The sequence below is a fragment of the Electrophorus electricus genome, chromosome 4 (genome assembly GCF_041902795.1).
Source record: "Electrophorus electricus isolate QZ-2024a chromosome 4, ASM4190279v1, whole genome shotgun sequence".
NCBI lineage: Eukaryota > Metazoa > Chordata > Actinopteri > Gymnotiformes > Gymnotidae > Electrophorus > Electrophorus electricus.
In genome coordinates, this window is record NC_137500.1 from 33,466,223 (window position 1) to 33,489,202 (window position 22,980).

Below are 22,980 nucleotides of genomic sequence, written 5' to 3' on the forward strand. Positions count from 1 at the left end.
AATTAAGATACAAAGAATTAACCTTGCTTTTCACATTTTATTTCAGCTACCTGTGTCAATGGAGGAAATTATAGATTTACTCAATGATGTCAATCAGCAACTTGGAGAAAACAGAGAGGCTATGGACCAAACTGATGGAGGACTTGCAATCACCTCTAGCCCAAGACTATTAACGGAAGCAGACGTTGCTTTGCCTCACAAATTCTCCATGTCGTCCCCAGCCAAAAGTGTACTCTCTCCCTCCAAAAGACCAGTGGTAGTTAATGGTTTTACTTATGTTTTAAAAAAACATGCCTTGTTTGAAATTTTAATACATATCCTTTATTGTTAGTTTTCTCCCAAGATGGCTCCACATTGGGCAGAAGATCAGAAGTCAATCTTACAAGTGCTCTGTCAAAAGGTTGAGGCATTGAAGGTCAGTTTACGTCCAGGATCTTTTGTTGAGCCCTCAATCATTTAAGAAATTAACACTTTGGCACTATATGTCAAAGTGTAACACATAGTGAGAGCAACAGCATTGTCTGTTAATTCTTCCCAGCACTGTGACTCAAAGGTCTCTATGACTAGGTTATCTCAGTACCAGCTGATTTTTACAAGCTGTATAGGTTGTTGGGGTTTTTTTGGTGCATATATACCTGAAAAGTCTAACCTAAGATTTTTAGTTGATGGATAACATTTTGGGTCAGTAGTTGTACACATGGCATTCTGGATTGTCTTGCAGAATGAGGTACATGACCTGAGGCAAAATGCGTCAGAGGGCACGGACTCCCATTATCACAGGAATGTGTATGCAGGAAGTTATTCTGGAGAAGCCCTTCAGGAACAATTTCCAGCTGCACAAACATTTCCTGGAGTGCCACTTACAGGTTAGTGGTACTGTGACTACATGACTATATAACTTGGTATGATGTCCGATTTTGACATTTTTTTAGTTTTAATTTTATTTGCTTGTCTCAGTTGCTACCACAGGTCCCTCAGGCTATTACAGTCAGTCCCCTGCATATAATTCACAGTACCTTCTTCGCACTGCTGCTAATGTAACCCCAACAAAGGTATACAGACATGTGCAATCAACATTCATTACCTGGAACACTGTCATGTGTGTTGATAAATGAAACATTTTAATACAGTTTATTTAATGATTTTTAATTTTTTTTTAAAAATTCTTTAACTTAGGCTCCAGTCTATGGCATGAATCGTCTCCCTCAGCAGCATATGTATGCCTACCAGCAGCCAGCACACACCCCACCTCTTCAAACAACCACTTGCATATATCCTCAAGACCAGGTCTTTGGTACTCCACTTAGGTTTGAGTCACCAGTCACAGCCTTACTCTCCCCCTACAGTGAAGAATACTGCAGTCATAATGTTTCCCAGCCTTCTGCTAATCCAACATTGCCGGAGCCTGGGTACTTCACTAAGCCACCCGTCACACCTGTACAGTCTTATAAGAGCAGTGAAGCTAAGTCTGTTGACTTGAAGATGAACTTTGGTCAGCAAATTCCTACTGAAACTCCCAAAGTTCCCATTTTTGGTGCTGCAGCAGCAGCCCAGACAACCCCAGCAGCAGCTTCCTTTAAATTCAATTCAAATTTCAAATCTAATGATGGAGACTTTATCTTTTCATCAACCCAGGGGAAAAACAACAGTGAAAGCCTTTTGGAGCTTCTGACTTCAGATATTCCTCCCAGAACTGAAGGACTTTCAGCTCTGAACCTTCAGAAACCAGACCACACGCCCAGCCATGGTGGTGTCTTCACTTTTGGGAGTAAAACTCCTTCAGGATTTCCATTTACTGATGGTGCCCAGGGCAAAACCAATCTTCTTGGAAAATCTGACCAAACATTTGGCTTTGCAGTACCTAGGACAGGAAACACAGAGGAAAAGGAGAAATATGAGGAAAGTGATGACAGCACCCACATTGAAGAGGATGAGGATGGACCCCATTTTGAACCCATTGTCCCACTGCCTGACAAGGTGGATGTAAAAACTGGTGAAGAGGAGGAAGAGGAGATGTTCTGTAATAGGGCAAAACTGTTCCGTTTTGAGGCAGAAACAAAAGAGTGGAAAGAAAGAGGCATTGGTAGTGTCAAAATCCTGAAACACAAAACATCGGGCAAATTTCGGTTGTTGATGAGGAGGGAACAAGTTCTGAAAATATGTGCAAATCATTACATAACTCCAGACATGGTTTTGAAACCAAATGCTGGGTCTGATAAATCATGGGTATGGCATGCTATTGACTATGCTGATGAGATGCCAAAGATGGAACAGCTGGCCATTCGCTTTAAAACTGCAGATGAAGCAACATTATTCAAATTAAAATTTGAAGAGGTTCAGAGAGCTACTCTTAAATCTCTGCAAATGCAAGATCAGCAGAAGGAAAATGACTCCAAACCATCCACCGTTGAGCAAACAAACAAAAAAATTGATCTAAAAACACAATTTGCTAAGAAGGAAGGTGAATGGGATTGTGATGTCTGCTGTGTAAGAAATGGCGCCTCTTTCAAGACATGTATTGCTTGTAACACTCCCAATCCATGTGATTTTACACAAGCTAAGCCAGCAGAGTGGTTCAGAAGCACCTCTGCTGTGACACCCTCTACTGGAACATTTACTTTTGGACTTGGTGAAAGTTCTAAGGGTGTCAGTACTGATACCAGCATAAAGGGATTTGGATCTCAGATTCCATTTTCATTCAAATTTGGAACCCACACACCAGTTCCACCAACCAGTCAGTGTGACAAAAAGCCTGCCCAGTGGGAACCTTCAGCAGATAATGCTGTCATACCAGAAAATTCCTCTGTGCATGTTGTAAGCAGCACTTCAAATGTTGCACCATCATTTGCGTCTAGTTTTGCCTCTCAGTTTGCTAAGAAACCAGGACAGTGGGATTGTGCCACATGTTCAGTGAGGAATGAGGCCTCTGCAAACAGTTGTGTTGCATGTCAAACATCAAATCCATTAACCAAAACTGTTAGTGCACTGGAAACTGTCAAGTCATCACAAAGTCCAGCTTTTTCATTTGGAACTGGATTTCTCAAAAAAGAGGGACAATGGGATTGTGCTGTCTGCTTAGTCAGAAATGAGCCAACTGCCACAAAATGTATTTCATGTGAAGCCCCATGTGTCGGTGAAAAAACTCAGTTGCCTCAGAGTGGCTTGGATGCGTTTGGAAAGAAAAATGGCCAGTGGGATTGTGATGCGTGTCTAGTAAGAAATGAGGGCACATCCAGTCATTGTGTGTCCTGCCAGGCTCCCCATCCTAAAATTTCAGTTGCACCAGCCTTTAGTTTTGGCAGTATGGTTAACCAACCTGCTACAAGTTTTAAAGCCAAATTTGATTCTAATACCACCTTTCAGTTTGGTCAGAGTAAGAAAGAACCTGCATCGTTTACATTTGAATCTTCTGCACCTCAGGTTGAAACATCAAGCTGTAAAAATGACCCCTTTTCAATGTCGGTACCTTCCAGTGGATTTCAGTTTGGTAATACAGTATCAGAATCAAAGCTAGAAGATGGTCAAGTACAAAGTGGGTCTGCGTCAGTGTTTTTGAAAAGTATTGCTGAACAACACAGGGAGAAAGAAAAAGTAATTTCTTCCACTTCTGTTCCATCAATGGGCAAGACTAGTAATGATGACAATCCCCTCGTTACAGGAAAGCTCAATACCTTAAGTTTTGCAGACCTGGCAAATTCTTCACAAGGTGACTTTCAATTTGGCCAAAGTGATCCAAGTTTCAGAGGCTTTGCACGAGCCGGTGAACAACTTTTCACTTCATTTCAAAACCAAAAGACAGATACCCCTGCTAATCAGGAGGAGGAGGATATGTACAAAACCGAAGAAAATGACGATATCCAGTTTGAACCAGTGGTTAAGATGCCTGAGAAGGTTGATCTGGTTACTGGGGAAGAAGATGAGCTGTGTCTGTACACACACCGTGTTAAACTCTTCAGATTTGATGGAGAAACACTTCAGTGGAAAGAACGAGGTGTTGGGAACCTTAAAATTCTTAAAAATAATAAAAATGGGAAGCTTAGAGTTCTTATGAGGAGAGAGCAAGTGTTGAAAGTATGTGCTAATCACTTGATCACTACCACAATGAACTTAAAGCCCCTCCCTGGATCAGATCGTGCTTGGATGTGGACAGCAAATGACTTTTCTGATGGAGATGCCAAGCTGGAACAGTTGGCTGCCAAATTCAAAAACCCAGAACTTGCAGAAGAGTTCAAGCAGAAGTTTGAGGAATGTCAGCGACTCCTTTTGGACATTCCTCTACAGACTCCTCACAAGCTTACAAATTCTGACAGAACTGCACATCTAATACAGAAAGCTGAGGAGATGAAGTGTGGTCTCAAAGATCTCAAGTCTTTTCTGACATTTGATGGAATTAAAGGCAGAGAAGAAGAAAGCATTGCTACAGCTGTAAGTGACACCTCAGAACTCCCAATCAGACCACATCGTGAAGGCACTGGAACCACTTTGGAATGGGACAATTATGATTTCCAAGAAGTTCATGATGAAAGTACAAACACATCTATATATGCCTCTCCACTAGCTAGCAGCCCACTACAAAAAAATTTGTTCCGTTTTGGAGAATCATCTACTTGCTTTAGTTTCAATTTCAAGCCTGTTCTCAGTCCATCAAAATCCCCAGCTAAGCTAAGCCAGAGCAGGATTTCTGTCGGCACAGACGATGAACAAGAAACGACTCAAGAAGAGGAAAGGGACAGCCAATTTTTCGAGCCAGTTGTGCCCATGCCTGATCTTGTTAAGATTTCAACTGGTGAAGAGAATGAGCAGGTTGTGTTCAGTCACAGGGCAAAGTTGTATCGCTATGATAAAGACCTTAGTCAGTGGAAGGAAAGAGGTATAGGAGACCTCAAAATTTTACAAAACTATGATACTAAACGCACGAGGCTTGTGATGAGACGGGACCAGGTCCTAAAATTATGTGCGAACCACTGGATAACTTCAGATATGAACCTTGAGGCCATGAAAGAAAAAGCATGGATCTGGATTGCCTTTGATTTTGCTGAAGGGGAAGGAAAAGTGGAGCAGTTAGCTGTGCGCTTCAAACTGCAGGAGACTGCAAATTCCTTCAAAGAATGTTTTGACAAAGCCAAGGATGCCCAAGGAAAGAGAACTTTGCTTGTAGCTGATCCCCCTGTGTCAACTTTGACTTCAGAAAAGACCATTTGTGGTAAAGCTGCTATTTCAGTTCTTGAAGAAACCACCAGAGAACAGACTGAACAGCCTTCTAAAAGCAGCCACACACCTAGTGGAGAAATGATAGTAGCTCACAGTCCAGAAAGCACCTCTAAAACGGTGGTCTCTCCCCCTAAGTTTGTTTTTGGCACAGAATCGGTACAGAAAATCTTTGGGAGCCCATTTTCATCTGCAGAGAGAACTCCCAGCACCGCAGCCGGTTCCAAAGATAAGGTATCAAGCAGTTCAGATGCAAAAACATTGGGAAGAGGATCAAGCTCAACAGCAACTCCATTCAAAGTGCCAGAAAAGGGTGAGACCAAAGTGGTTTTCTTCTTTTAATTTTTTTCTGATATATTGTTTTTGCATCATTGGGATCACTTTTGCCAAATTAGTTTTACAATTACTTTATTGAGAGTAACAGTTTTTACATTAAGCAAAGTTGTGAAAGTAAATTTAATAAACAGAACTTTATTGGCAGAGTGGCACTTTAAAAAAATTTTTAAATGAATAGGCGCATGGGGAAAACCACTTATTAGGTGCACACTTTAGGATGAACTTTGATCAAATGTATGCAGTAAGTCACAAGTTTCCTTAATAAATACTTGTGACCTTTTGTTCACACATCTAACATTTGACTCGTTTTGTCTGCTGGCAGTGGAAAACTAATGCACAACCACATTAGTTTTGTACCAGTGTTAGTTAAATATATTATTTACATTTATGGAATTTGGCAAATATTCTGATCCAGAATGACTTGCATATCGCTTTGATAGTGTTATTCTACTATTACATCAAAGTTTAATATTAGCTAACATTTCTTTTGCAGTTTGCTTTCTGTGACGTTCCTGCGTTACTTTACGATGTTCTGTTTTTGTAAGCTAGTGCTTCGTTCTGTGTGTACTGTGTTGTATAAAATGCAAAAAGAGCACCAAGTCAAGGTATCTAGCTGTCCCTCTTTTAAACTTCTCTCACCGCCCGACCATTGTTTTTTTAGGATTGGATTTTAGGCTTTTTAAAGATAACCCTATGGCTTTTTGGACGTGCACATCACCCACCCAATTTGAACCTCCAGGTATTTTGTCACTGTGTGTTCTGTGACACACAGAATGCTGTGCTGTCACCCAGTGGCCTGTGCTGGCGTATTTAACCCTGGCTGAAGGATAACATAACCAGAGCATTAGTGCAAGCAGAAAACCTAACCTGCATGCTTCTGAAGTGTGACCAACTTCCTAAATATGTTGCTTGTTTTGTGTTTCAAATTTCTGTAGAAGTGACAGTTAAATTAATTTGGTCATGATTATGGCCATCTACCAACAAAGCCAGCTACCAATTCAATGGGAGGAGAGAATTCTCATGCCGAATAACTTTAACTCTGTATTTGCTAATATGTAGGAAGAGTAAAAAGTGGTATTAATTGTTCAGCTTAGTACTTATTGTATTATTCAGATCTGTCTGCCCTTCTGTTTGCTCAAACAAAACCACTGACCTCATCCACAGTGACTTCATTTAGGTCCAAATCAGTATTTCAGATATGAGCAGTGGTTCCCAAGTCGTTAAACTAAACTACTTAAATATGGTTCAATGCATTAGGGTGTGATTCATTAGTATGAAGTGGAGATGCATGCAGTAGATTATGAACATAATAAAACTACTGGTTTATGCAGTTTGTGGTTGAAAATAACAAGGTATCATGTTGGTTACTGTATGCACGCAGTGTTGCTCACATCCATCTTGAAGAAGTAGCTAAACAGACTCCAGTCTATGTTGCCATCATTGCTCTGCCTTAAAGCCCCAATCAGGATGTTTTAATTGACTTCTATCAGCACAGTCTGTGACCTATGACCACCTATTATCAATCTGTATGCCTACTATGTTGACAGGTTTCAACACTGGCCATTGGCCTCATACGTTGGGCAATTAACACACATTTTAATTGTATTGGCTCAGTGGTCGTGGAGATTGAGAGGCCCATAGACTTCGGGTATTTACAACACTGAAAGCAACTAATCCTTGTCTGGAATCACAATCGTATCTTACCTATATCAAATAAACACTGTTCTGAGCAGTTTTCTGGAAAAAAACATTTTCTCAAGCATTCTTACATTTAGGGTAATACATCATTTGCACAAATACTGCACTTTCAGTTATTGAGATTAACTACCCTATTGGAACAACACTGCTGGTTTTATGCTTACATTAATGTGGAAATAGTCCTTAATCTGCCCATGTTTCCAAATGTCCTCATATCTTTTATTTTTGCTTTGAGTGTGATGCTTTTTCTTACTGGCACAAAGCCTTTCTAAAATCTATTTTAAATCATCAGTCTGAATCTTCTGGAATGTTGGACCATGTTAGATTTTTCACATGGTCTGCAATGAAAAACCAACTTTATTAAATGGACAAATGTTCCTTAGTGGGGCTTTAGGCCTACGTTTAATGTATGGTAGTCTTTCTGATGGAGTGCATGGAAGATTTTTGCATGCATTGTTGTGTGTAGCAATAATTACATGTTTGTTTTTGTTTGTTGTTTTTGTGTTTTACAACTTTTAGTAGACATTTTAAAAATGGTAACACTTACTTGATATTACAATAAAACATTGTTAAACATGAATATAACTCGCTTATAATGGCTTATAGAGAAAATATAGTTGGATTATACAGTCATGTTCTGCGAGTATAATGAGTCTCGTTAACTGTTGTCACAGAAGATGGAAAACTATTAGCACTTCGCTTCAGAAACATGAAGTCATCAACGTCCTTGAATTGTCTAGAAGTTGTAAGTCAGACGACTGGTCTTAATGTCCGCTAACTGTTGCACATGCCGATGGCCTCGATCACTTCTTATTGTACATACAGGAGTGTCCCCTGTCCTTTACATTCAAGTAGCCTACCTATGTAGTGCTATGGCATGCTTATAGAGTTGGTCTTACTGGTGAACAGACACTCGTCCCTGATTTTGTTCTGCATATGTCTTGTTGCTTGACTTGTTGTCATTTATGATATATCTTAGTGTTGCTTAGTTTGAAATGTACAGGAATATAATAAATATAAGTGTCCTGAGTTTCTTATACTCCAGCCACACTGGGACAGCAGTGTTTTGTCTTGTCTGAGTTGTTGTTTTCACAAAAGCCTACTCTGGGTACCCACATGCTTTTTGTAGGTTACATCTCATCTCTTTACTGGTTTCCTTGATTTTTGGGCAGAGGAGACAAATTCTATGCTTATTCTCTTGATGGTACTTTCAACATCTGTTATCTAAGCACCGTTTCTGTTTGTGTGTGTTCGCTTTTTGGGTCCCGTTGAGTCATGTTTTTGGATTATGTTGTTGGGTTGTGTTTTTGGGTCATGTTGGTCAGCAGTTATGCCTGCTGATGGGTTTATGAAGATCTGTTGTTATCTATATTCTCTCTGTGCACAATTCTGGTAATTAGTAGTCATCACATTTTCTGCAAAAATGACAGTTCTACCTAGGGAACGAAAGTGTTTGCTGACTGAAAATGAGCACAATGTTGTTTTTACAGTTCCAAAATGGAAACATTTTTAAAAATGCATGTTCCCCAGCCTGCATATCCTTTGTTGTTCATGCAGTACTGTGTGTGTATGCTAGCTATATATGTATTAATTTTAGACAAGTGGAGAGATTTTTCTGATCTCACATTGTCATGCAAGTGGTTGACTTGTTAAAAGAAGTGTTGGACACAGACCTTAAGGAGCTTTGTGTTCTTATCACCAGGACACTGTACATAAATCATATTTGTTCTCCACTTGATGGGAGCAGTACGGTCTAGATTTAGATACCAGTTGGAAATTGGTGACTAATAGCGGCTAATATTTTGGAGAGAATTTGAACAATAAATGAATTTTATGCATTTATTGAATTTAATGAAGTCAGCAAAGTCAGGCATAAAGTGAAAATTGACAGTGCTCTCTAATAATGTGACTTGTGCTGGAGGTATCTCATGACTGTTTTAATAAGTAATTCTAAAATAGTATAACACGAACACACCCTATCGACCAAGTGTTGTAACTGTCAAGGAAAGTGTTACTGGGTGAAAAAAAACAATGGTTTGAGTAAGTTTCTCTCTCAGTCCTTGCTTTTTGGAACGCTTCTTTCTTAAATCTGTTAATTTATGTAGTTTAATTCCTTTTTCCCTCTTTTCAGTTCCATCTCAAACTCAGCAGGATGTAAGGAATGATGAGGACCAGTGTGACTCGGATGTTGAAATTGTATTTGAACGAAAGCCGACTGCAGAGCTAGAGGAATTTGCCCGACAGCTGATGCTCCCACCTGCATTTTTTCTTTATAAAGATAAGCCAGGGTACTTCAGTGACGACAGCAATGGTAAGAACTTCATAATGTCTTATTCCCCTTCCCCTCATGTGAGGTTAGAATTGTTTGGTTTGGTAAACCCTTCAGTTCAGTAACCTAATTAAGAGACAGTTCTTTCTACTTGTTTTGGTGTCAGGCGATTAAGGTTGAAGATGCAGAGACATGTTGCTTAATCAAAAGTAAAAGTTACTTAATCTTTGGGTGTTCCCTTCAGGGTCGACTCCCCTTAAAATTAACATTTTAAAATTTTGAAACATTTTTGTTCACACAAGGCATTAAAGTGTAACATTCATAACCATTTACATCAGGTAGCACATGATTTAGTAAAAGAATTTATCTCCGCAGCCAGAGTCTAAAGGGGATGAGCATGCATCTGTAGAATAAGTTTGTGCAAAACAAGATAGTTCATGGGAAGTGTGTATAAGAAGAAGAAGAAAAAAACTAGTTTGTTTTCTGAACTAACCCTAGCAGACTCAGATATAGTTATGATCTAGATCACTGTCTTGTTTAGAGGGGTTGCACCTTAGCCATCCATGAACGTTCTAAATGGTGGCATACACTTGGAGTTTTTGTTCCTCTGGCTTTCTGTGAATCTCCTGGATGCAGTATTTTCTGGTTTTATAGAAACCTTTTGGCATCAAAGCTCACTCGTGTTTACTACTATACTTTTTATGTTGTTTTTTACCAAATTATTGAAACACATTTACGTGTACTTCTGTCATACAGATGAAGATTATGAAACTGCAGTTAAAAATCTGAATGGAAAGTTGTACCCTGATTCTGGTGCCTCTAGCTCTGGTAAGATGTCTTTAACTCAGTGATTCAGTGAATCCTTGTGCTTTATGTAATTTGTTAAATGTAAAACCAATTGCAATTGACCTTTTGAGAAGTTTTTGATGTTTTTTGTGGGGGGATATGCATGAACAAAATGTTTCTTTAGGTGATAGTGTTTCAGAGAATATTGACAATACTGTAGTATCAGACTGTATAGAAGCAACACTGTTCAGTATGTGCAGTTTCTAGGGCTAATACTGAGATTAGCCTTGTGTTGGTATTTTTGTAGAGTAGTCTGTACCTGCCATGAACAGGTACAGATTACCTGTTCACATGACACTTGGTCATCTTTTGCTAAACTGTTCATCATAAATCAAATGATACTGTATAACCATAATGAAATATTAAGTATAGTTGTTTTTTCTTAGCACTGTTTGCTTCTCTTCAGAGAGACCTGATCGTCTGGGCTCTTCTGATGCACTCGTCATAATGATCATTTATAACTGACCAAGTTCTCACAGTTTTTCTTTTCTTTGTTAAAATTTTAAACATTACTGCTCACAGCACAAACCTACGAGGATGTAAAAGACACAGAATGTGTGCTTGTCTGGGAGAAGAAGCCGACCCTGGAGGAGGAGAGAAGGGCCAAGATGCTTCAGCTCCCTCCCACGTTCTTCTGCGGGGCGGGTAGTGATACAGATACTGAGCCAGATGGGCTAGAGGACTTTGGAATAGAGCTACAAAAGGTCCAGGAAGCTCAGGTGAGAGGAACAGAAGAGGGTTTGGCTGTGAGGGGGACTGGATGAACAGTCAAATTAATGTTTCATATGGCATTGTTCATCAGCAAGCCAAAATTACTTCTACATCACACTAAGTACTCCACCATCACACCCACTCCAAATACTCTGCCATCACACTAATAGTCTCGTAGCCCGACCGCAGCAGACAACGAGGTCTGATGCTAGTTCAGGGGAACCTGAAAGTTGAGACGACTGTTTTCCTTACGAGTAAAAAGCCACAGGACATGTTAATTTGTCTTTCCTTTTAGAGCAAAATGATCTGCCAACAGCATTCCTGCTCCGCTGATGGGCACACTAAGAGCAGTGAAGCCCGTAAAGAAAGCAGCAAGGCTACCACAGATCGCACTGCCATAGCTGATGATGGAAGTCCCATTGATCTCTCTACTAAGAACTATGAAGCTGAAGCAACAAATCCTTCCAGTACCTGTCAAGGTATGCACCCTTCCCCATTCCTAAAATGAGGAATGTATGAATATTGTTTACTTCTTGCATAGCTGTGTGAGCACTTGGTTTTGTTGTGTAGCTTCCCAATGGTGGCCCGGACACTTTTTATTTTCTGAATTAATGTTTTTTTTGTTTGTTTGTTTGTTTGTTCTTTTCTTTATAAAGCAGACTAGGCACCCATTTCATTCTGTCAATAGTATTTGAATTATATAATTCACATGAGACCTGCACAATAGTTAATGACACTAACCTGCCCTTTAAACTAATCCTAAACCATATAAATGATGTTATAAATAGCTTCCGCTGCTCTGAATCCAGTTCTGCACCACTGTACTGCTCCAGTGCTATTCTAACCTCCCTCCCCATCCCTCCATGTTCTGATGTGTTGTTTGTTTTGCCTCCCCAGATGCCCCTATTACCTTTGAATTTTGCTCTCAAGATGGTCCTTCATTTGCAGATTTGGCAAAGAATTCTGGTGAATTTGCTTTTGGCAAAAAAGGTTGGTTACGTCCATTCTGTTGATTTGGAGACGTGTCCTATAATTTTGTTTTTAAGGGGGAAATTGTAATTGTAGGTTTTTAAAGCAAAATTAATATGCATGCACATCAATTGCATACTCAATATAAAGCGCTATATTCAGCAATACCAATGATCATCTTTTTATGCATATTTGTAGAGACAAAAACTGAAATACTGCTTTGAACAAAGTAATTTAGTTGGAGTTGTTTCAAACTAAAAAGCACGAATGATTGATGAATTGTCGAAACAAATAACTTTCAAATGTTTAAGGTTGCCTGAGTCTATAGCATACATATTTATGGCTGAACTTTTTACCCGGTTTCACACGTGTGGAGCATGCAACAAATCCAAGTCTTTAGGTTGTGGTCATGGTACCATTTTCTGCAATAATTAGTGACTTAATTATGAATTTGTATTGTCTGTAGATCCTAACTTCTCCTGGGCAAATGCTGGAGCAGTGGTGTTCAGTAGCAGCTCTACAGCATTGTCCCGTGATGAGGAACAGGAGGAACAAGACAGTGGTGAAGATGTTTCTAACAATACAGAGATTCACTTTGAACCTATTGTTTCACTGCCAGAGGTATGTTTCTTTTTAAGTGACTTTATATAGTGGAATCCAGACTTTTTTCTGCCATCTTGATTAACTGACACCTATAAAAATATTCAGCAGTACCAAATATGATCTTCGTGTGTGTGTGTTTGTTAGAGAATTCAACTCCCACAATTATAACTAATAAAGACAAAATAAATGAGCTTCATTCCTAAATGCTGTACATCCATTTTACAAAATTATGGTTAATACACTTAATGCATCTTATCAGTAATGACATTTCTTGTAATTTTGTGAATCAAGTGATTTTTATCTGCCAAGACAAAATCAGAGAAAATTTTAAAAATTTACATCACTGCTAAAAGCTATTAAAATTGTGCTAGGCATACAACTAGTTTAGCTGCCAAGGAACAATCAGATTAGGCACTCCGATGCACCTTTTTAGAGAAGAACTGGCATATTGATGGGAATGACAACAGGGTTAGAAAGGTTTCTGTGACAGGCTAATGTACTTTGACAAAAGAAAACATAAGTATCATTATAAAATGCAGATTATTCATGCTTGTGTAAATCTCACTCGCAACAACTTGTTTAAATGTGTTTTGGAATTAAACTCTTCGATAAATAATCATGTTCTTTTGAAATTGGCAGTTTCAGGAAACCGTTCCTTTCTCATGAAACGTTTAACTCTTCCCAGGTTGAGGTGAAATCTGGTGAGGAGGATGAGGAGATTCTCTACAAGGAAAGGGCAAAGCTTTATAGATGGGACCGTGATTTGAACCAATGGAAAGAACGTGGTGTTGGTGACATCAAGATTCTCTTCCACCCATCAAAAAAGTATTATCGCTTGCTTATGAGGCGTGAACAGGTCTTAAAGGTGTGTGCAAACCACACCATCACAAAAGACATAGAACTGAAACCCATGAACACCTCTGCCAACGCTCTGGTTTGGACAGCTAATGACTATACAGGTAGACCACTCAAAACAAACAAACAAATGAGTGAAGCAAATATTATACGGCTTTACCTTCCTAACCCTCATCTCCAATGTGCATTGGTTTTGGTTTTTCATGTTGTAAACCAGACGGTGATGCTAGGGTGGAACAGCTAGCTGCCAAGTTCAAGAGTGCTGATCTAGCAGGGACCTTCAAGAGAACCTTCATGGAATGTCAGAGTCGCATGCGTCAAGAAGACTTCTCCCAGTCTTCAAGAATTGCTGAGCTTTCTAAACCAAGCAATCCCTTGGTGTTCTTCACTATTGCTGCTGATGGTGAGGTCATGGGCAAGATCACCATGGAGCTGTTTGCTCACATTGCTCCTAAAACTGCAGAAAACTTCAGAGTTTTGTGCACTGGAGAGAAGGGCTTTGGCTACCGCAGTTCTGTTTTCCACAGGATAATCCCTGATTCCATATGCCAGGTAAGAATTAATTTGCATTTCTGTTTTGCCCAGATATTTGTGTAATGAATATTGGATTGTTGGCTACTGCTGGTCACATCGTGATGGTCCATTACTTCTGTCGTGGTCGCCTCTTTCACACCGTCTATCCAAGTTCAAGTTTCAGACACAACATAACAGTACAAAAAGCCTTAATATTTTTCTATGTGAAATAGGTTACCCAATGTAAAAATCTTAAGTAACCTATAAGCAAATGGATTGCTTTATCATGTATATAATAAAAGCTAATTCAGTTGAGTGTTTTATTGAATAGACTGACCAACTGAACAATGTTTTGTCATAGATGTGTATTGTATGCTTGTTGCTCAACGGTAGCTTTAAGGGAATTGAGTTGATTTTTGTATTCATTACTAACCTTCCTGTTGAATTCATGCATTTGATACAAATGATTTGCAGAGGTAATTAAATTGTAAGGCAGAGAGAAGAGCTGACAGAAGATGCTCATTCTTGTTGACTTCCATCTGGAGAGGACGACTGCATGTCATTTCTTGTGATCCAGCATGTAGTGTTTTGTGGAGCCAATGTATAGACTGCAGTATTTATTTACATTGTCAGCATTTGTGTTCAGAATGGGCAGTGTTTCATCCACTACACATTCTATGTAACCCTACCTGTCCATACAAGTTTGTTGATTTACTTGTGTAATTTTAGTTCACTAATGGGACTTGTTTTGTGTTAGGGTGGTGATATTACCAACCAGGATGGCACTGGTGGAAAGTCCATCTACGGAGGCAAGTTTGAGGATGAGAATTTTGACGTAAGACACACTGGAGCAGGTCTGCTCTCTATGGCTAATCGTGGCAGAGACACTAACAACTCTCAGTTTTTCATCACCCTGAAGAAAGCTGAGCATTTAGACTTCAAGCATGTTGCTTTTGGCTTTGTCAAAGATGGAATGGATGTTGTGAAACAAATGGGAGAGCTGGGCTCTAAAAGTGGTAAACCGAGTAAAAAGATAACAGTGATGGAGTGTGGACAGCTGTAATCATCAAATTATTTGATCGTGTGTGTGTTTCATTTTCCCTGTCATCTCTGATAACTTAGAATCTCTTCACATCAGGCATGTACCAGAAAGATGACCAAAGGGGAGAAAAACTCATACAAATTTTACTTTATATTTGCTGGGAGTATAAAAATATTTTTTGTTGATGTGATGGCACTGATGAGACATTTGCTCAGAATGCATCAGGAAAGCTGCTTTGTGATTACTGAGTACATTTTAATCAGTAAAACTTTTTTGTCTTTATACACTTCCTTAATAAAATGTAAAGTTTGTACAGCCGGCGCTGCCATTGTTTCCTGACCATTGTAATTGTCAAAACTATATGGATAAGTGCTCTGCATGTTCTAATAAATACATCTTTTGTAAAATCAGACTCTGGAGATAGAATGCTACAGAATTGGACTAAAAAGCTACTCCCATCTCAATGCTCATTTTTATAAGCGTATTTCAGGGGTTTTGTTTGTTTGTTTTTTAAGTCAATTTGACATTTTCTGTTTGGTTTTTTTTGCCAGTAATAAAGGATTAAATCAAACTTTTGTGAACTGAAACCATTGCAACAAAAAATCTAGTTCATATAAGATAAAACCTCAAATGATAATTCTGTTGATTTTCATTTATTATTGTTTGACAGAAAATGTAAACATTTATTACTTTCTTTTTGTTTTGTAGATTTTAAAACAAATAGGACAGTTGTAAACAAGTTACCAACTGGCTCCTCTTAAAATTTTAACTCTTAACTGCTGTCTAAGTTACTAGGCTATCTAAGCTCTAGATTCCTGCAGTAGCTGGAGAGGGGCAGATTCCATCAAAGGTGCTTCCCAGGGCGCAGCCAGAGCGATGTGCGTGAGAAACTGATTCGTCCTGCCCTTTTGGACAGATCCCACCCCATGCTTGGCTGGGTTAGTACGAACAGTCTGCTGATGAGCCATTTGAGATGTTTGCTTCTATGTACAAACCAGTTACACAGTGGAATTTGAGAAGCCGCGCCAGTGCTCAGTATCCGGGACTTCCTGGAATCGTGGACACCTACCTGCATGCAGAAAAACACGTGAATGTCTCCCTTGGATGTCCCGCCCCCCACCTACGAGCCACAGATAATGGAAGTGCCTCGCGATATGACGAAGGCGGAAATGAAACGTTTCACAAGCGATGCTGTTACAACTAATCTAAGACTGGCGAGTTTAGCTGGTTTATCCATTGAATGTTTCGTATGAAATAAGAGTTCAGCTCTACCTGGAGTGTTGATATGGAAGTGAGTAGGATCCTGTTTGTTTTATATCAACAATTGGCAAGCTTTGTGTCTTAAATTAGCCAGCGACGCGGAAATGAAAACGTGTCGGTTTTGTTATCGAGCTTGCTTGTTGTGTTAGCGGTCACAATTTTGGTAAACCTTCAACACATTAGCGAATATGGCATTTATATTTACTGGCTAACTGACTAGTTAACATTTAGATTTGCTAATTTGGATGACTACTGGTTAAGTAGTTGTCACTGGATGTCTGTTGACAGATAACTGAATTTAAGTGGAGTAAGCATGTTCTAATTTGTTAAATGTTACTTTAGTATATTTAGAAGAAACTTATTTAATCAAGGTATTATTATTTGAGCTAATCTAGCTAGCTAAGTTGTGAACATGGTTCTCTCGCCTGATGTGTCTTTTCTTGTCTACAGCGGGACACGGATATGGCGAGTGGGCCGTCAACCCCTTATCTGGGGAAATCTAAGGTGAAGATTATACTGTGTATATGACACTGAGACTTGTGAGCTAGTTCATCTTATTTCATCATGTGTTCTTTCCTCTTAATGTTTCAAGTTGGACACGTTGTCTAAAGAAGACCTCATTAAATTTGCAAAGAAACAAATGGCTGTAATGCAAAAGTTAAAGGCAAAATGTGCAGGTATGGAGTTGCCAGTTGCTTATCGATTAAAGTTGCTTCTTTTACACGTCTCCAAGTGCCTCATTGATCACTTACGGTTGTGTGTGGGTGGTTTCCTTTTTGAAAGATTTGGAAAAGCGAGTTGAAATGCTAAAGGCTCTTCCCAGTGAGAATTCAGATGACACAGTAATACAAGTGAGCATCAAGTACTCTGTTTTCTTTATGCATCCAGAATGTTTGCTTTTACCTCTTTGAGTTAATGTTCAAACAGATTAATATTTGCAAGTTGTGTTTACAGTAAACCTGTGATTAAAACACACTATATGCTTATCTGAGAGAATGGCTGCTGTGTCACTGTTTACCAGGAGCTGACTGAGAGAATGGATGCTGTATTGCTTGAGAAAGCTGAGACTCAACAGACCCTTGTGTTATTGCGGAAGGAAAATGAAAAGATCAAAATGCAGGCAGAAGTAAGTTCAGTTACTGTGCAAATAGATGAATGTATTGAGCAATCCATACAAATGTAAGTGATGATAAAGGTATTAGCTGGTGGTTTTAGTCATGGTGAAATACACTTTAATCTGGTGCTTGTACTCTGCAATCCCAGTGAACAAAAAAGGGTGACAAGGACCCCCAGCCTACAAAACACAGGTTCTTTTGGAAAGTTGTTGTTTTTTTTTTTTTTGTAGGGTCCCTGCAAAAGCAATGTTTTGTGGGACATTCCTATTGGATGGTCATGGTCCATAGGTCTGCCTTTTATACTTGTATACTCATAAAGGTTGTTACCAATGTAGTAAATTATGCTCTTATGATGCAACAGAGTGACATTTTAAAGATTTGACAATTTTTAAAAAAATGCATAAAATGCTTAAAAGGGAAAAGGAGAGGATATCCAGGGCCACCTGAGCAGGTAGTGTTGAGGAACAAGAGTGCAGACACATCCAGAACAGATGAGTGCAAAGTCTGGGGCAGATCACCACTGGCTCATTTTAAAGTTTTGACTAGCCTAAACCACCTTACTGTAAAGCTATCTTCAAGAAAGATAGAGAGATTAATGTGTAATTTTTTTAATGCATCATTAAAATTCAAGAGGCTTTAGAAATAATGCTGTAATAATATTCTATTCCAGCACAACCCAACTGTTTCAAAGTTATTTACATAACCCTCTTTAGTACTAACAGCAGCTCTTAGCAGTGCTCCTTCCTGTCTTAGAATGACAGTACCATTTATAATCATAGGTCTGTTAGCTTAAGAAGTTCTTTTGTTCATTTTTACATATCAGCAAGTGCAAGATTTTGGAGTTAATGTAGTTTATTTTCTTTCCGTCTGGATGTAACGGGTCTTAATCGGTTGTGTCTGTTTCAGATTCTAATTCAATGTCATTTCCATCTCCGCCACTAAATGGCGGTGTTTAGGGAAGGAAACACGGCTTGCGCCTTTTGTTTACACGTTTCCCATTTAAAGAACCACAATGATTTTTTTCCAGCATTTGTTTAGCTTTAGCATTGTTGTATTTTTTGTTTGTTTATTTGTTTCTTACTAAAATTAGCTATTTTTAAATTGCTTTAAGAGTGAGATTTTAACAGCATTACCATTTGTATAATGGATGGGTGGGTGGATGGATGGAATTGTATTGTAATATTGATGTAATATTCATCAACAGGAGTCAATGGAAAACTTACTTCAACTTCAGGAGAAACTGGATAATGTAAACAAAGAGCACATGGAAAAGATAAAGATTTTGGAAAAAGACTTTGAAATCAGTGAAGCAAAACACAGAGAAGAACTGAAGCTTATTAAACAAATGGAAAGTGAAAAAAATGAGAATGAGGCAATCCAAAGACAAAGACTAATAGAAGAGTTTAATTCTAATATTGAAACAGTTCGCCAGCAGTATGAGAACCAGGTGCATAACTTGCAACATGATCTGGAATTTGCAAAAAAAGCACATACCACTGAAATTGAAGCTCGTGTGGAAACTCACCAGATGGCTCTTGAAAAATCTCATGAAAACCTTAAAAATTTACAGGATGAGATTTCCAGGCTGAGCAAACAGCATGAAGACGATATCAGAGTCCTGGAAGAGCAGCTTGAGATGAACGCTGCACATTTTGAGATGGAGAGGGAGCGGTTTCTGAGTGAGCTCTCGGAGCAGCAGGTGCTTAAGGAGAGTTACCTGCAGGACGTGGAAGAAGAGGAAGAGGAGGGTAACAGCAGGACCCAGAAGGCCTCGGGAATTACGCATACGTCAGACTCCTTAACGTTGGAGGAACCACATGAGAGGCTAAGATTGACACTACAGGATTTGCAGTCCCAGAATGCAATGCTTCAGGAGGAGCTCATATTTCTCAGCAATGTAAAAACTGAGCTGGAGAGCAACTTGAAACATATAAAAGAAGAGTTCATGATGGAAAGGGAAGAGCTAGAGTTTAAGATTAATGAACTGCAAATGATGAAAGGGGATACAGACACTTGTCTGGAAAAGGAAGTTCATGTCCTTAATGAGCTAAAGACTGTAAGTCTTGACAAACATGAGCAGGAGCTTCAAAAATTACAAGAATTACACAAAACAGAAATGAAGGAGCTGGAGACTCGTGTGCTTTGTAATGCTGAACATGAAAAGGAAGCAATTATTCAAGAGTTAAAAGAGCTGCAGTACCGATGTACAGTTCTTGAAGAGGAAAAAAATATTGTCATCAGTGAATATGAGCACACAAAAGAAATACTGTCAAATCTTGAGTTGGAGCTGGGAGATAGAACAGCTGACTTTGTGAACCAGTACAGTGCCATGAAGGAGCATGCAGCCATGTCAATTCAGGAACTGCAAGAAAAACTATACGAGAAGGACAGTGTGATAAAGAATCTGAAGAGCGTAGCGCAAACATCGGTCAACTCATCAGACAAATGTAAAGAGATTCACATCACCGTGGCCTCGGATAAAGAGCACAGACTAGAAAACATGAGAACAGATCTAGATCACATGGTAGAGGAATGTAAATGTGGACAGAAGGACACTGTCCAACTCACCCTTAAGGTGCTGGAGGACCTGTTGTTGACTTTGGAAAGTGCCTTGGCAGAGAGGAGAAGTTTTAGGAGCTGTATAGCTCATTTGGAAGAACAGCTCTATGAAAAAGAGCAGACAAAGAACTGTGATGCCATACTAACAGAACAGCTTCCGCTTCACCACACAGAGGAGCAAGTACCCGGCAGGGAGCTCCAGGCCGAGGCGTTGATCACGCCAAATGAGGCTTTGATCATGTCAACCGAGGAGCACACTGAAATGCAGATGCCGAATGAGATCAGCCTTCACGACAGTGAGCACCATTCTGAGGATGAGAGAACTGAGGGAGCGGCAGTCAAACTGCATGAACAACCTCCAAATGAAGTTGGAACACAAGGAACTAAGGATGACTTGAAAACCAAAGATGATGTGAAAAGTCTCCACCATATGCTCAATGAGAAGGAGGTCATAATAGTACAGTTAAATGAAGAAATTTCCCTTTTACAGGTATGTGTTTGCTAGGTATTTATTTCTTAAATCATAGTGGGGGGTTTTTTTGGACTTCTGCTGTTTTGTCATATAGGCTTGATTTTATGTTTGTCTACATAAATTTGACAGAATTGAAATATTTTGACTGTTGATTTCTAGGAATTCAAGATGTCTACCTGCAACAAAAATATGCAAATAGGTATGTTTGTTATTCTTTTGAATGTGGAGTTCTTTATTGTTAGCACATTGTTTTTGCAGTCTGCATATAAGTATAAACCAAACCTATTCATATAAACGTTGCATATTATCTGCATATGCAGTTACAAACTCTGTACATTTAAATTTAGGTTGTATAGTAGCTAAACGCACTTATTGAAGTGGTAAATTCACTAGAGTTCAGCCAATGACAGATTTCAGCCAGTGACTGCTCTGTAATTGAAGTGATTGCCAGACATTTTCAGGGAGCTACAAATATGGGGTGGGCTTTGGTCTGTCCTGTGTATAAGAACCACACTGGATAACTAGTTGTTGTTCACAGCATTGTATGTATATTGTGAACCAGAAAATAGCGAGTGATATTATTCAATATTTGAGCAGAAGGAATACCATAAGTAAATCATGATTTTTATTGATTTTGTATCTCTGACTGTAATCATGCACAAACTGTGGGGTAAACCTGTATTTTAACCTCATTTTCTGTAGAAATCTTAGAAAATGAAGTCAAAGAGAAAGACGAACGCATGAACAAGATCAAAGCTGTAGCTGTTAAAGCAAGGAAGGAACTGGAAAACAGCAAAAAAGAGGTGAGAGCGAAAAAGAGGTGAGATGTTTCTACAGGCCACATTCAGTACTGTGTAGATAGATGCTGTTCCCAGAGTGGCGTTTGTATTGTCTTGCATTTAAAAGGCATTAAAAAAATAATATATTGTGTGTGTGTGTGTATATAAATGCATTTGAATGTAATGTAACCCACCTCATTACAGGCATCTGCTCTTAGAGAGGAGCTGGCGGCCGTACAGGCTGCACGAGATAAACTGTCCGACTCTGTGAAGGGCATCATCCAAGGTGCAGAGGAGTACAAGGTAAATATCAGCTGTAACTTACATGAATTAGAAGGTAAACAGCATCTATTGATGAAATGGTCTTTTCCACTCTGGTATCTACTCTGAAAAGTTAAACTCCCTTTGAAATATATGTACTTAAAGGCTTAGTGACCATACATGTGACTGATCAGGAGAACAGAAGTTCTGCATTTGACCCTGACCCTGACCTTAACCCTAGCTCTCACCCTGACCTTAGTATATGCATGTTCATAATGGTTCTAAACATACCTTAACTTTAGCTGAAGTTAGATTTGTTAGATTTGTAGATGAAGGTCTCATCTACAGAGGGTAATAATATTGCAAGAGTCTAGAACATTTGGGTATAAAGGGGTCTTTATTTCTAATATTCTGTCCCTTTTTTGTTTTTTCCTCAATGTTTAGTTGCATTTTTAACTTATGAATGAACTTAATTCACAGAATCTTATGATTAGTTATGACAAGCAAACTGAACTATTGGATGAAGAGAAAGAGAAGCTGGTGGGAGCAGAGAAACTGGTTGAGGACTTGACCAAACGTTTACAGTCAGCTGTTGAACAGGTAATCACATTGCTCGACCAATGTGTGTTATTTATAAGTATTATAACTTATGCATGTAAGAGAATTATTAAAAATAACTGGGAATTCGAATGAATTCAGAGATTTCACACAGTGGTATAAATTAAATTTCCCATTTCAGACTTTGCTGTCAAATAAAGCTCATATGCAGTGTCTTGAAAAAGTGTCAACTTCCATTGGTTTTGTTTTAGAACTCAACCACCATTATTCATATTTTATTGAGTTTATGCAGGTTAAAGACCATTAAGTTTTAAAAAGCTTAATTAAAAACAAGGAAGTGTTACTCAAGGAAGTGTTACTTAGTCTAAAGTAAATATGGGGCAGGCTGTATAACAAGTTTTAAAAAGTTTTAAAAGCTTATTTAAAAACAAGGAAGTGTTACTTAATTAGAATTAGAACCCAGTTACTCTTGATAGGCCTGACTTAGTAAACTTGGAATTATTCTATGTTTATAAGGCATTTCACGTTGAAAGTGAACCATTTATGGTCATCTGACTCGCAGAACACTCTAGAGATAGAAGAGTCTTTATTTCAACCAGTGCTGGAGTCCATGCCACCTTTCCAAAGCGCATGTTTCCTACCTTTTGTATTTGTCAATAAGCAACTGCATCTGTCATTTAGTTTTGTTTTCTCTTCCCAAGACCGGCTAAGACTGTTTTGCATAATATCTGTAAGGACCACAGAATATATGATCTGATACAAAAAAAAAAAAAAAACACAGATACTGTCAGTTATTAATCTATGTTGTGTTTAAATAATTGTTATTGGTTATTTAGGGGTAGCAAGCTATTTGTCAGTAAGCATTGTGGGTTATGACAACTTCATGACTGCTTATAAAAGTGCTCGAGCTAATACAAAGGTTCATT

General features: G+C 38.8%; 1 protein-coding gene across 6 annotated transcripts in view; it reads left to right on the forward strand.

Moving 5' to 3' along the window:
• ranbp2 (RAN binding protein 2) overlaps nt 1-22,980 on the forward strand; it is a 44,040-nt gene that overhangs the window by 10,212 nt on the left and 10,848 nt on the right. The window contains exons 15-31 of one of the 6 annotated variants that reach the window (XM_081713372.1): nt 47-256; nt 332-415; nt 722-866; nt 958-1,052; nt 1,177-5,521; nt 6,206-6,283; nt 9,374-9,553; nt 10,268-10,339; nt 10,880-11,076; nt 11,364-11,547; nt 11,966-12,058; nt 12,504-12,658; nt 13,326-13,599; nt 13,713-14,047; nt 14,766-15,928; nt 16,049-16,341; nt 16,761-17,037. In XM_081713372.1, coding sequence (XP_081569498.1) covers nt 47-256; nt 332-415; nt 722-866; nt 958-1,052; nt 1,177-5,521; nt 6,206-6,283; nt 9,374-9,553; nt 10,268-10,339; nt 10,880-11,076; nt 11,364-11,547; nt 11,966-12,058; nt 12,504-12,658; nt 13,326-13,599; nt 13,713-14,047; nt 14,766-15,071 — 6,753 coding nt within the window. In that variant the 3' untranslated portion in view covers nt 15,072-15,928; nt 16,049-16,341; nt 16,761-17,037. Of the gene's footprint in view, nt 1-46; nt 257-331; nt 416-721; nt 867-957; nt 1,053-1,176; nt 5,522-6,205; nt 6,284-9,373; nt 9,554-10,267; nt 10,340-10,879; nt 11,077-11,363; nt 11,548-11,965; nt 12,059-12,503; nt 12,659-13,325; nt 13,600-13,712; nt 14,048-14,765; nt 16,342-16,760; nt 17,038-17,093; nt 17,162-17,331; nt 17,437-18,629; nt 20,475-20,615; nt 20,656-21,158; nt 21,260-21,439; nt 21,539-21,976; nt 22,097-22,980 lie in introns of those variants that run through there. The other 5 variants (XM_035520541.2, XM_081713373.1, XM_035520542.2 and 2 more) reach the window with 5 other exon arrangements.